At 32.1% G+C, this 14,168-nt stretch overlaps 1 protein-coding gene across 1 annotated transcript; it reads right to left on the minus strand.

The window, feature by feature from the left end:
- Positions 1 to 291: 291 nt before the first annotated feature.
- On the minus strand, positions 292 to 13,704 carry LOC112789616 (aldehyde dehydrogenase family 3 member F1). Its single transcript, XM_025831583.3, has 10 exons — positions 13,268 to 13,704; positions 12,350 to 12,418; positions 11,739 to 11,835; positions 3,405 to 3,611; positions 2,777 to 2,901; positions 2,576 to 2,680; positions 1,715 to 1,887; positions 1,526 to 1,616; positions 1,257 to 1,406; positions 292 to 926 (listed from the first exon to the last, which is right to left on the minus strand). The coding sequence occupies exons 1-10, from the start codon at positions 13,466 to 13,468 to the stop codon at positions 684 to 686; spliced, it is 1,461 nt and encodes a 486-aa protein (XP_025687368.1). The 5' UTR covers positions 13,469 to 13,704; the 3' UTR covers positions 292 to 683.
- Between the last annotated feature and the right edge of the window lie 464 nt (positions 13,705 to 14,168).

Below are 14,168 nucleotides of genomic sequence, written 5' to 3' on the forward strand. Positions count from 1 at the left end.
TTTATCTATTTTGTCTAACCATGGATTAACGGGTTAGTAGGTCAAGTCCGCCAATTCTTTTTTTTAATTATTAAATATTAAAAAATATATAATTTCATAAACATTTCAATAAACTTGTAATTTTTAAAGACATAAAAAAATTATAATTTTTAAATTTACAAATACTAAAGTTTTTATAATTTTAAATATCTAATAAGTATAATCATCAACTAAGTTTTTAAAAACAAAATAATAAAATTAACATTGTTCAAAACAAAACAAATATTGTTGAAATTTCTAATCAATCAAATATAGTCCAAACACTAAATTATAACTTAAAGTAAAACAAACAAATATTTCAAATAAAAATATAAAAATAACATTTCAATTTAATTATCATCTTAAAGGGCAAAACTTGCTCTCCTCCATCGAAACCCGCCAAAACCCCTCGATTAGGCGGTGCAGGTTAGACTGTCTTTTTTATTATAGTGATCTCAAATTTTTAGCCTGACTCGCCTTTTTTTTTTCGCGAGTTACGCGAGCCGACCCGACAAGTTTCGACCCGTTTGCCGGCTGTAGTCCAAACACACAAATGTAGGTTATAAAAATAAGTTGATTATACCCAAATAAGAATGTCAATTTGGTACGACTACACTTAAGTATAACTTCATATATCACTTGTGTACTCATGAAATCAACTTGATCTACTTGTATCTTTTCAAACCCAGGATGTGGAGTAATAGTCCAAAATAGTTAAGTTTGTATGCCAATCTGAGAAATTCTAGCTTGAATTTGCTCCAAGGAGGGTATCTTGGCTCAATTTCAAGGCATAGGCTTCTATGCATTACTGCTTTTTCATGGCTGAATGTGTCAAAAGAATACTTCCCATGGTACCTTCCAAAACCACTTTGCCCAACACCTCCAAATGGTAGTGTATCACATAAAAACTGCACATACATGTAAATAACTAAATATATATACATTTATGAGTTTGTCTAAACATTTAATTTAGAAAAAGTTATGAGATCGATTAGCACCATTTTAAACTTAAAAACTAAGGTGCACACACATGACCTAAAATTGAAATGAATCCTACTACGTAATCGGAAAGGTGGAAACTCAGGTGCAGTCGACTTCACGTGAAGTTGATACTTGAGAGCCGTTAGATGAAAATTTAGTCAAATCAGTCAAATTATCTAACAGCTCTCAGTTACGTGAAGTCTGACTCCACTTGAGTTTTTACCAACCAAAAAATGCAAATTAAGATAGAGAATTACTTGAACCATTGTGTCATTAAATGTGACACTCCCTGAGGAAGTTTCTGTAAGAATCCTTCTCTTTAAAGTCTCATCTTTGGTGAAGGCATAAATGGCAAGCGGTTTTGGCCTTGAATTGATAAACTCGATACTTTCCCCAATTTTATTCACCTGTCCATATGATATTATCATAAATTATTATCGGAAATTCTAACATGGTATCAGAGATATAATATTCTCTTCAGTTTCGTCATATTTTTCTCTGCAATTTAGTTACTCTTAGTTCTCACCGTGATTATGGGAAGCAATGGACCAAAAATTTCTTCAGTCATTACGTCAGCATCTAACGGAGGATCAAGTAAGATTGTGGGCTCAATGAACCTGAAAAGGTAGAAAGAAACTAATGAATTGAACCAACTTACCTAATCTATTCATGGAACTACTACATAGATTGGAACAGAGGAGGAGACTGCTATTACAGGTGTTTTTCTTCTACCGAGCCACCATGAACAATGGAAGCTGCAACAAGAGGATCTTTAAGAAGATTGCAGAGTCTCGTGAAGTTCTGCTTGTTTACTATTCTGGAAATCACCTTTGACTCTATTGGGTTGTCCCCATAAAATCTTCTAATTATCTTCTTTAACAGTTCTACCTAGAATTTAACAAAAACATTGTTATTGTTGCTACGGTTAGAAATATAATCACTCATATATATTAATTTAAATAGAGTAAATACCCAACTCAATCCTTGTCCATTTCTATGAAGGACAAAGCGATTTCTATCCAAAAAAGGGGACATTTTCGATTCTCTTGAGTTTATTTGTATTTTGTGGGGGTTACATAATTAGAGGTAAGAATAATAATAATGAGGATGAAAAAAGTGTTAGTAACACTGATAGTAATTGATTATATTGTTGAAAAGATTTGTGTGGGAGGTTTAAAAATTAAAACCCCCACAAAATACAAATAAAATTCACACAAAATTAATTTTTGTTATTATTTAACAATTTTTTTAATAAAAGAATCGTATTGTCCCAAAATAAAAAGATTGAAGATTAAAGTGTCTATTTTTTAAGACAGAAATCGCTTTATCCTTTGTAAAAATGGACAAGAACCAAATTAGATTTTCGTTCATTTAAATTAGAACTTTAACAAACTTTGCTTGTATTGATTTCGAAAGACAATGTTTTAAAACAAAAATACTGTTTACATTAAAGATCAATGTCTATATATTTGTGTATAAATATATTTATTTAACTTAATTTAAATATATATTTTATATTTCAACTTATATTTTATCAAATGCAATAAGAAGTTATTTCAGAATAAATGGCAGTTACCAAATGAGAAGAGACTTTCTCCTCAACAAGCACATAGTCTATTCCAATGCATGCCTGTCCGCTGCAAGGTCCCCATTTCCCTCCTACGATTCTTTTCACCGCCAACTTGATCGATGCCATTCCCACAAATTAAAAAACGTAAACAAAAGCCATGTTAATCTATATACACATCTTGCATAACATTGAGTTGAAAGAAAGTACCTTAAAATCTGAAGGATTAGGCAGGGAATCAAGAATAGCTGGGCATTTTCCACCCAGCTCTAAAGTAACCGGAGTCAAGTTCTTTGCTGCGGCCGACATCACAAACCTTGCTACCCGTGGACTTCCTGGATACGTCGAAAGCGAAACATGAGTCAACTATCTTAGGTGGCCACTAAAATCAATTTTGTATAGAATTGTGAAACATAAATTATGTTGCCACAAATTTATTTGTACTCAAAATCAATTTTATAAAATCAAATTTATTCAAAATTCTAGATTAACAAATATCAATCCAAACACATATATAATGGTTGATTTTGTGGCTATTTTTGATATGCATATAGTATTTTATTTAACTATGCTAGGTATACATTAAAATTAGCTATTAGTATAAAACACATATTAAAAATAAGTTAAATTATATAATTATATATAAATATATGGTAACTGATTTTGATGTGCAAATAACATTCTTGAACTTTATCAGCTAGCCAATCTTATATATTGACACAATTTAATATAAGAAAAGCACCAAGCAAAAGGCATTAGATTACTCAACATACATGATTAAATATCTCAATACGTAATAATTAAACCAAGTTGAGTGTTGCCGAAAAGAATAAGGTACCAGTGAAGAATATTTTGTCCCATTTGTGTAGCAGAAGTTGTTGAGAAACGGCTGCACCTCCCTCAATGACCCTGATAGCATTAGAGTCCAAGTAGCGAGGAATCGTGTTTGCAAGAAATGAAGAGCATGCTGGAGCTTGCTCTGAAGGTTTTATTACAACAACGTTTCCAGCAGCTATGGCACCGATTAATGGATCCAATGCCAGCACTGCATTCACGCATACTCTAATTAATAACCACTTGCTTGAAGAATATATGCCACAAAATTAAAACTTTCACTAGATATCTTTAAGGAAAAGTCCAGGGACCAACAAAAGAAAAATGAGTAATTCCACACCATTAAAAATATTATTTATAGTTATTTGATAGCTATAAATTATAAAAGTTGCTGGTCTTCTAGCACTCCTCAACTCATTAAGTGCCTCTATAGATGTCTGTTGAGTTTAGAAATAATAATTATTGATGATGACAAATATATATGCATTTAGTTGGGTTAAAAGTCTAAAAATTAGTTTAATTTGATAGAAATTTTATGACTAGGGATGTGTGTGAGTGTGCTTGTTTGTATGACCAAAAAAAAAAAGAACAAAGCTTGTTGCTGCTGCTGCTGGAGATTTACCGATCCGAGTGAAGCAAATCAAAGTTAAAGGTAGTTCACTTTTTGTTGGTACTAAAACCTTTCATCAAATAAGCATAGAAGGAAAAAGTCAAATAATGAAACCACAAACAAAATCAAAACGTTGATTTGGTTTAAAAGAAAAGTGTTAAAGTTATGATAATCAAAATATATAAACAAAATAGTTCTTTGAAATTACTATGAACTGCTGCAACAATTCGAAAAAAGAGAAGGAAAAAAGTTATTTTTATTCAAATCAAAATGAAGGGTAAAAAGATGAAAAATTTGAAGCCAAAGTTTAAGATCATGGGTGCTGATCTTGCAAGTACTTAGAAGACATCATCAACTCCAAAGACCATCACTAAGGACAGCAAGAACAACTCAAGTATCTATGATCCTGCTTTTGTAACACTGCGCCACTTATTAATTATGGCTTGTTTTTTTAATTTATAATTAAAAAAATCTTTGAAGAAGTCATGCTTGTTATTCATGTATTTTTGTGTACTCTTAAATAACGTTTGGTTTGAGAGATATAGACACTGAAACATAGACATGGTAGTATACGTTCATTGTTTGTTTATTGAGATATGAAATTTTAGTAGACACGGGAGGACACGCAAGTATATAAATACACAAAATTTGTGTACTAAACCAAAGGGTGGAACACAAATTTTTAGACACAGACACAATTTTTTTCTTTTTTTTTTTCAGTTTTGCCCTGATCTTTCTTCTTCTTCCATTTTTTACGTTATCCCTCTCTCTACATCAGTTCTTCTTCCTTTTCTCCCTCATACCCAAACTACCATCTTCACCTTTCCCCTCCCTTTCTCCAACCAAACAACCATTGCCTCTCTTCCTTCCCTCCTTCTTCTCTCCTTTTTCTTTGTTCTTCGCTTCTATTTCATCACCGTCGGCGTTGCCTTTTGGCATAGTTGCCTTCAGATCTGTTTTTCACGTTATCTCCAGATTCGTTATTCTTCTTCCTCTTTGAGTCTGCCACTTTCACTTCTCCCATGTCGCCTCTCCACTGTCGCATCTCTCCTACTTTTTCTCTTTGCCCACTCTTTTTTTGATTTATTTTAATTTTTCTTCTTAAAAAAATAATTGTTGAATTAATTATTAAATAGAGTTCTTGCAGCCACTGATAGTTAAATTTATTGTTAAAATTATTAAAAAATTTTGTTATTTATTTTTTGGATTGATGAAGAGTCTGATAAATAGTAATGGTGGTGGTAAAGGTAGATGATGAGAATATTATAGCCTTTTTAATAATTTATGTGTCTTGTGTGTTTATGTTCCAAACATAAAATATGTATACATGTATTTTGTGTCTGTGTCTTTTTTATTTATGTCTGAGTGTCTATGTCCTTTGGTATACACTAACCAAACGCAGCTTATATACTGTTTGGAGATCTATATACTATTTTGGAGACGATAATATGGATTAAAATCGCCTGACGCGCACGCGTCATATGACATTTTGGCACATATCCCAAAACGAACAGAGGGTTGTGCAAGCGCCACGATGCCTTCACGCGAATAGCACAAACATAATCACGCGTACGCGTGACCGACACCTACGCGTCACCCCCTCAATGAATCCTGTGCAGCCTTGTTTTTCGTATCTTATCTTTCTAAATCATACTTTCTTTCTTCTTCTTTCTTCTTTCTTTTCTTTCTTCTTTATTCTCCCATCTTTTTCCATTCTTTATCTTTCTTTACTCTTCTCTTCTTCTTCCCCCTTCTCTCATATTTTCTCAATCTCACATTCTCCATCATCTCTCTTTATCACCTTCTTCTCAAGGTTTTTTCTTTCTATTTTCTCTCTATTTTTCCTCTTAATTATTTACTTTTGCATTATTTTATTTGGTGTTAGAAATCTAATTGGGTGACTACTTTCTTCTAATTGCTTGTGATTATTATTATGGAGTAGTTTGACAATTAATATTAAATATTTTTTTGGATGCTTGCATGTTCCAATTTAATTCTTTCTCTATCATGTTAAACATGCATACTAAGTGTTTGTGAAAAAGCCCGTATGGTATTGTGTAATTTTAATTGTTCTATCTTTTTACTCTAATACCTGTTTTTCACAAAACCCTTTTCATATTTTATTAATTTAATATAATTGTCAATACAAACATGATTGTTAGTTTGTTACGAGTGATAATACATTTTAATAATTGATGCTTGATCTATGCTACTCATGCCTTTGCCGACTTGCTAATAAACATCTTGCATCCATTACCTACAATGTCTTGCAATATTTTCATTGATGAACTGATCTCATGAAATTGCGACCATGCCTTTCGTTCACTATTTTCCTTACCTGAGCATTGGTTATTACTTGTCGTGTCCTCTTCTTTGCTCTAACCTTTGGACTTACATGTACCTTTCTTTTTCTCTTTCAGGATGACCACCAAGAAGGAAAAAGAGAAAGCCACTACCAAACCACCAGCAAAGAGAGGAACAAAAAGAGCATTGGCGGAAGAATCGCCCTTAACATCAGTCAAGCCTTCAACAAAGTGGGTCAAGAGAATCATTAAGGTTGAGGAAACTGAGAAAGTCTTTCCAGCAAGGGACGCTGCGCGGTTCACTAACCGCTACTGTGAGCAAATGTTTCCCATTTTACCTGTAAGGAACTACAACAATGAACATCTTCTTATCCTCCCTATCAACATTGTTGACTTGGTAGAGCCCCGCATTGACAGAAGACAATGGGATTTCTTACGGAAACAGCCACGGCAGGTCAATCTCTCATGGGTAGTTGAATTCTACTCCAATTTTCACATGCCAACCCTGCAGTCTGTCTATGTCCATCAGAAGTAAATCCCCATATCGGAAGGAGCCATTCAGTGAGCTTTAGATCTTCCCCTTGCTCCAGAAGGATTGGATGCATTTCAAGAAGCCTCTTTCAAGCGCCAGAGATTCCAATTTGACTGAAAAGTCGTTCTCAGAATTATAGCACTACCTGGCAGCAAATGGATCTATGGTTACCATCGATCCCGACCTAAGGGCATATTGACTTTAGCACTTACCTTGGAGGCTCGAGTGTGGGCACAGATTATATCCCACTATGTCTTTCCGAGCACTCACGAGTCCTCCTTCACTGCGGACATGGCCGTTCTCATCTGGTGCATCCTCACAGACCAGCCTCTCAATTTACCAAGATACATCCGGCAAGTCATGGAACACGTGCAGATTGCGGGCAACCTACCTTTTTCCGCTTTAGTTTCAGATCTCGTCTTCGCAGCCGGAGTCTCCTACAGAGTTGGGGACACCAAAGTCATGATTTCTCGAAAAGATCAGTATGTCCCAAACGGAAAATACATCAGACACCCAACAATCACCGCCAGCCGAATTGAAGACCCGGCCAGAGATATCCCTTCTCCTTTCACATCACAAGCACCTTCAACAAATCAGCTGCTCCTTCGGATACTTCAGAGGTTGGACCGGCTAGACCAGTAGGCAAAGCGCAGGGAGTGCCGTAACAAGCGCCGATTTACATACCTCAAGGAGCTTATTGTGGGAAACCACCCACCTGAAAAAGACCCAGACACTCCGGACTCCACTTTAGCTACCAGCACTGGGAGCCATGACGACCCCGACTGTGGAGATGCTGCTACTAGCCCCCCTTTGTTCCTGACTGATGGTACCGAGGACGGTGCCAAGCTTTAAGTATGGGGAGGTCGGTCAGTACCTGACTTTCAGAGGTAATCTTTCTTTCTCAAGACCAGTAGATTATTTTTTATTTTTCTTCTGTTAGATAGGATAGACTGCATAGTAATAAGTGTTTGCATATATGTTCTACTTGGTTGAAAAATAATAAGTTCTTTTCAAAGACCCTATTTTTGAAAATTTCACTAATTCAAACCAAAATTTTATGTTAAACTTGTTTGAAGACTGTAATTTGGAACATGGTTTAGAGTTAGAACACACAACCCAGTAAGATTTTGAGCCTAATTGTATGGTTACATTATTTGATCATTATTTTTATTCTTGTGTGTTTTCTCTCCTTTATGATTGCAATCTATGGTTTGTTCCACTCTATATGTCCATTGTTTAATGTATGCATGCATATGTATGATTGAGGCTATCATTTGTTATTAGCTTACTATCCTAAATGGCCTACCATTCTAATTACCCTTGTTTGCCACCTTGAGCCTATATATCCCCTTTGTTCTTTATACTACCACATCACTAGCCTTAAGCGGAAAAACAAGTAATTACCCCAATTGAATCTTTGGTTAGCTTAAGATAGAGATTGTGTGTCAATTAAGTGTGAGAAACTATGGGGACTTGGGTTAATAAGGATGTGTATTGCTTAATTAATGAATATTAAAAGTATGAATGCTACTCATGTGAAATTATGAAAACCAAATGCATTGATGTTATAATGCTCCCTCCCAAAAAAAAATTATATTTATGTCTCGGTTTAATTTTAGGGGAATGGAAGCACGCCAATGATAAGTTTAATAAAAAGATCAATGCATATGAGGTGAAATAAAAGAACATTTAAATACATGAGTAGGTGCAACATACAAAGTGAGATTATAGGTATTTAGGCATGATTTTAGAAGCATAGGGAGTATGTGTGTGTATGTGTTAGGTGAGAATTCAGGATAATCAAGGATTCAATTTTCAGCTCACTTGGCCATACATGTACCGTCACTCTTACCTAAGCCCCATTACAACTTTATGAAAGACCTCGTGATGTTTGCATGTGAGCATTAGATATTTGTTGATTGGTTAGATGAAGAACAAAGTTTTAGAAAGCATGAATGGAGGAGACTAGAGTGGACTACCCTATACACCTGAGTGACTAGAGTGCATATACGCTCCTAGTGAGGGTTCAAGCTTGACTCTATATTTTCGGCTTTCATGAGCTATCTCCTCACAAGTTTACTTGTCTTTTATTGTGTGATTTGGATTAGTGGAATTTGATTTTTGTTTGTCTTGGAGGACTTGTTTATTTTCTTAACCAAGTAGGCTTAGACATTTCATCATATAGTTGCATTCATATGTATAGGTTGCATTGCATTGCGTGAGTCTTATTGTCCCTACTCATTCTTTTTGATTTTTTTGAACTTAGCATGAGAACATGCTAATATGTAAGTGTGGGGAGGTTGATAAACTGCTATTTTACAGTTTATCATGTGCTCAATCGAGTGGTTTTTATTAGATTCTTCCCATATTTATCCATGTAATTAGCATGTTATACATTTGCCTTCCTGATCTAATACTATGATTGAAAACCTGCTTCCTAAGCCCTTAAATTGTTAGATAATAATCCCTCTCTATACCGTTCGATGCCGTGATCTATGTGTTCAGTGTTTTCAGGCTTTATAGGGCAAGAATGGCTGGGAGAATGAAAAGGAAGCTTGCAAAAATGAAAGGAACACAAAGAAACAATGAAGCTGGCCAGCGAGACGTGACGCGCACGCATAGCTGACGCGTGCGCGTGATCTGGAGCATTCTATAGCGATGCGCACCGCGCGTGCGCGTGCCTAGCGCAGAAGATAAGCGCGTACGCGTGACTGACACGTACGCGTGACAAGGAATTTCGCCAAACGACGCGCACGCGTGACATGCGCGATGTACAGCAGTTGCAGAAAAATGTTGGGGGCAATTTCGGGCCGGTTTTAAACCCAATTTCGGCCCAGAAACACAGACTAGAGCAAGGGAACAGCAGAGACTCAATACACATTCTCATTACGCATAGTTTTAGTTTTGAGTTTTGAATCTAGAGAGAATTCTACTACTTCCTCTAGATTTTCCTCACATTCATGGTTTTTAGAGTTTTGTTGCTTTTTGCTTTGGATATTGAGAAGAGTTATTAACTCCGTTGAAGACTTCATTATTCTAGTTAGTTTCTTTACTTGTTACTTACTCTTTCATATCCTTAATCCTTATTCAGAGTTACAATTGGATTATTTTTAGGATTTATTTATGCAAAGAACCATTTTTACCTTTAATTAATTTTCAGTTATTATTTATCATGTCTTCCTTTTATTCATCTCTTAATACTGTGAAAGTCATATTCATGTTAATGGAGTAGTTCTCCAACTTGACTTGGGGGTTGATTAAGAGGAGACCCTTGAGTTGGAATGCTCAAGTGATTAGTTAAATTGGAAGTTGTTAGCTAATTCTCTATTTACTGACGCTAATCCTTCCCAAGGGAGAGGATTAGGACTTGCGAACAAGAGTTAGCTTAATCACTTGACTTTCCTTTATTTAGTAAGGGTTAACTAAATGAAAATAACAACCTCTTGATACTACATTTGAGAAAATCCAACAATGATAGAACTTCCAATTAATCATTCTCCCAGTCGAGACATTTTTATTCTGAATATATAAATCTTTTTTATTTACATTGCTTTAATTCACGATCCTTTAATTTTCTGTTCCTTAACTCTTAAAAAAATTCTTGAAAAATCTCTTATCAATAAAATAGCATTCTTTTGTCAACTCGTTGGGAAACGACCTGAGATTCATACTCCCAGTATCTTATTTTTAAATTTTGTGACAACCCTTTCTAAATTGATAAGCGAATTTTTGTTGGTTAAGAACTGTATTTGCAACGTATTTTTTATATTAAATTCTTAATTAGCCAAATGTCCAAAAAAATCGTATTTAAAAAAGTAAAGTTCAAAAATCGTATTTTGAAAAATAATAAAAATTTTTATTTTATTGTAGTGAAAAATCCCCTAAATGCATGCCAAGAGAATTTGCAAACAAAGGAAGGGTTATGGTTTTAATTTTTTTATTTTTTGGTTTTTTGAAACAATAAATTACCAATTGTTCCGGTTCACGCTTCACACACACAAATTAGAAATGATAAACACTAACGATAATCTATCATTTTAATTCGAAAAGTGAGTGAAAACTAACAATAGTAGATCAAATATACAAAAAAAAAATCAATTTAGATTATTTTAAAAAAAAAATTAAATCCTTTTATTTTTAAATGAGTCTTACTGTAAGTGTCTTAACAACATATTTTGAAAATAATACTCTCTCTTTTTTTAAAAATAATTATTTTTTTAAGTGCATATTTTTGTCAAAATATATTTTTTACTAAATCTACGTTTATTTACAAATACATGACATTTAATTTAGACATAGATATAAAAATACAAAATCACATTTGACAAATGAAATATACATTATTTTGGAACACAAATTAATATATTTTGTATATATATTTCTTGTCAGAAAAAATTTAAAGATAATAGACGAAGACACACTTTATTTTTTTACTTTTTTAATTGCCACTATCAATTTTTTGTAATTATATTTTTTATAATTCTATTTTTCTTTCTAAATTGTGTGAAGAAAAAAATAAAGATAAGTTGAATTTTTTATTATTTATTTTATTTTATATTCAATTTATTATTAAATAAAATATAAAAATATTATTTTTTATTATTTTTTATCATATTCTCAGTGTCTTACCTTATTCTCAAAATTAGCAAACACAATTTAAATAAACTTCTAAAATAAAAAAGATAATTATTTAAAAAAAATCTTTAAAAAAATCGAATAAAAATATAAATTTTTTAGACCTTAAAAATACTATTTATTAGCTAATTCCTAAAAATAAAACTAACAGGAGAGACAGAGAGAGAACGAATGAAGAAAAAAAATATGCATGGTGCCAATATTAGATTAAAAACTGGCAAGTCATATTTAGATAGAATCTGAAATTTTGACACTCACTGATTGGGAAGTTCCAAGAAGAAAATATGAGAACCACACCTAGTGGTTCTGCCAATACTTCTCCTTTTGCTGGGAAGAAAAGCAAAGGTATATCACTCTGCAACCTCCAACCAACACACACAAATATTAATACCTCATAAATGCATCAAATATATATATATATATATATATATATATATATATATATATATATATATATATATTATTCTTAAAAATTTTAAAAAGATTTTAATATTTTATTTTATTTTAATTTATTCTAAATATTTTTTATTTACATAAAATATACTTCTGACAATTAATTTTTAAAAAAATTTAGAACTAATTCAATTATAATTTCACAATCTTTAACACAAGTAAAACATAAAATTTAATTATTAATTCTTAATTATCATATATTAATGCTAAATTAATCTTAAACTTCTTAAAAATTTAATTGTAAAATATATTTGATATAGATAAAAAATTTTAGTAACAATTAAAATAAAATAACTTAAAAATATTTTAAATTTTTTAATAAATTTTAAAAACAAAAAATATCTTATAAAATTATAGAGCTTGCTAGCATAGCACTCAGATAGCATTATTAACAAATAAATATAATAAGAACCTGCCTTTTTAGGGGCCATCCATTTCTCAACGCAGCTCAAGGAATAGGTGGCTGATTTCCCAATCGCACCAATCTACAGAAGGAATAATAATCAATGACCAATAGAAATTAAAACAAATAAAGGAACAGAAAGAATCCATAACTACTACTGCAATCACAAACGAATCATTATCTGCTGTAAAGTGAATATATAAAAATACTTAGAAACATTTTTAAGTGTTTTAGACTCTCAGTGATTTTAATTACTAATTTCAATTATATACCTGCAACATTGGTTCATTGAACTGTTTTACGATAAAAATCGTTTATTGATTTTTTTTAATATAAAATTTCAAAAAATATAAAAAACATTTGACTAAAACCACCTGTCTTTTATATTTTTTTCCTCTTGTTTTTAAATAGTTATCAAACTAAAAAACGTTAAACTTAAGAAAAAGTATAAAATATTAATATATTATCTATTAAGTTATTGCTAACAGTAATTAATTATTATATTTTATTATTTTAAATATATATACAAAGAGATATATTTAAGAGATATATCTATAAAAATACTTTCATTAAACACAATTATAAAAAAGGGATTTGGATTTTTTAAATTTTGAATTTTTACTTTAGAGGATAAAGTGTGATCTTCTATCTTGAATGATTTCTCTTTCATTTTTACTCTTGGCCCCACTTATAAAATAAATGGTGAGAGATCACACTTTACTCTTTAAAGTGAAATTGAAACTTTTGAAGATCTAAGTTCATAAAAAAGACATTTTTATTAGACACATTCACAACGACACTTTCATTAAACAATGTTTATAAACAAGAATTACTACTAGAATCCTTGTTAGTAACATAGCGAGATTATAAACTTAAATAGCAAAAATAAGCCGTAAAACTTGATAATAAACTCATCAATTTATTAATTAACCTCATCGCGGAAAGCTTCAACAGGATGCTTCCCAAGATCTTGGTAAAGAGATTCAGATATGGCATCTTCATTCTTGTGAACAAGATCAAGAAGAGCTGTGAGCTGGTTCTTCCTCCATGTAACACTTCTTGTGCTTCCACTTCTGAAATATTGCCTCAACTCTCTCACGGTTTCTTCCAAAAATTCACCGTTGATTTCCATTATTGCCACTTAGCCACTCTCCTCAATATGACAAACAACCACTAGAACTAACTCTTACTTCTTTTCTTCTCTTCCTTTCTATTTATGTTTCTCTTTTTCTTTTCTTTTCATTTATTTATTTATTTTCTTCCTCTCAATGGCAGCCGAGAATTTCTTTTGGTGGGGCTGGCCTCATAAATGACATTGTTGATGCAATCACCTAACGAATCGACCTCGTATTCAAGAGAGTAAGTCTCAACTAGTAGGGTGATGCATTATTAAGTATATTTAATGTACATTTTAAGACTAGTTATACTTGGTTTGTTTGATATAATTATATAATATGAGATAAACTGGTCTTATAAACAATTTATTCGGAATTTAAATTTCAACTTGTGCATGCAGTAATAGTAAATTTTTAAATAAAATTTAGATCTGTGATAAAAAAAGATAAATTAATATTATGATATTATATCATGATTTTTATAAAAAATATTTTATAATTTATTTATTGTTAGAAAATTAATATATAACAATTGAAAAGAGAAAAATAAACTCCAACCAAACGGGACAAGTATTAATTCGTCGTGGATTTAGTTTTTAGAGTAATACCCCAAATAGGTCCCCACAAAATTTACCATCCGACAGTTTTGTCCCCCACAAAATTTAACTAAGATTTCGTCCCTGAAGTTCTCAGATATCCCCCATATACGTTCCCAAA

This window comes from Arachis hypogaea, chromosome 1 (assembly GCF_003086295.3).
Source record: "Arachis hypogaea cultivar Tifrunner chromosome 1, arahy.Tifrunner.gnm2.J5K5, whole genome shotgun sequence".
Taxonomy (NCBI): domain Eukaryota; kingdom Viridiplantae; phylum Streptophyta; class Magnoliopsida; order Fabales; family Fabaceae; genus Arachis; species Arachis hypogaea.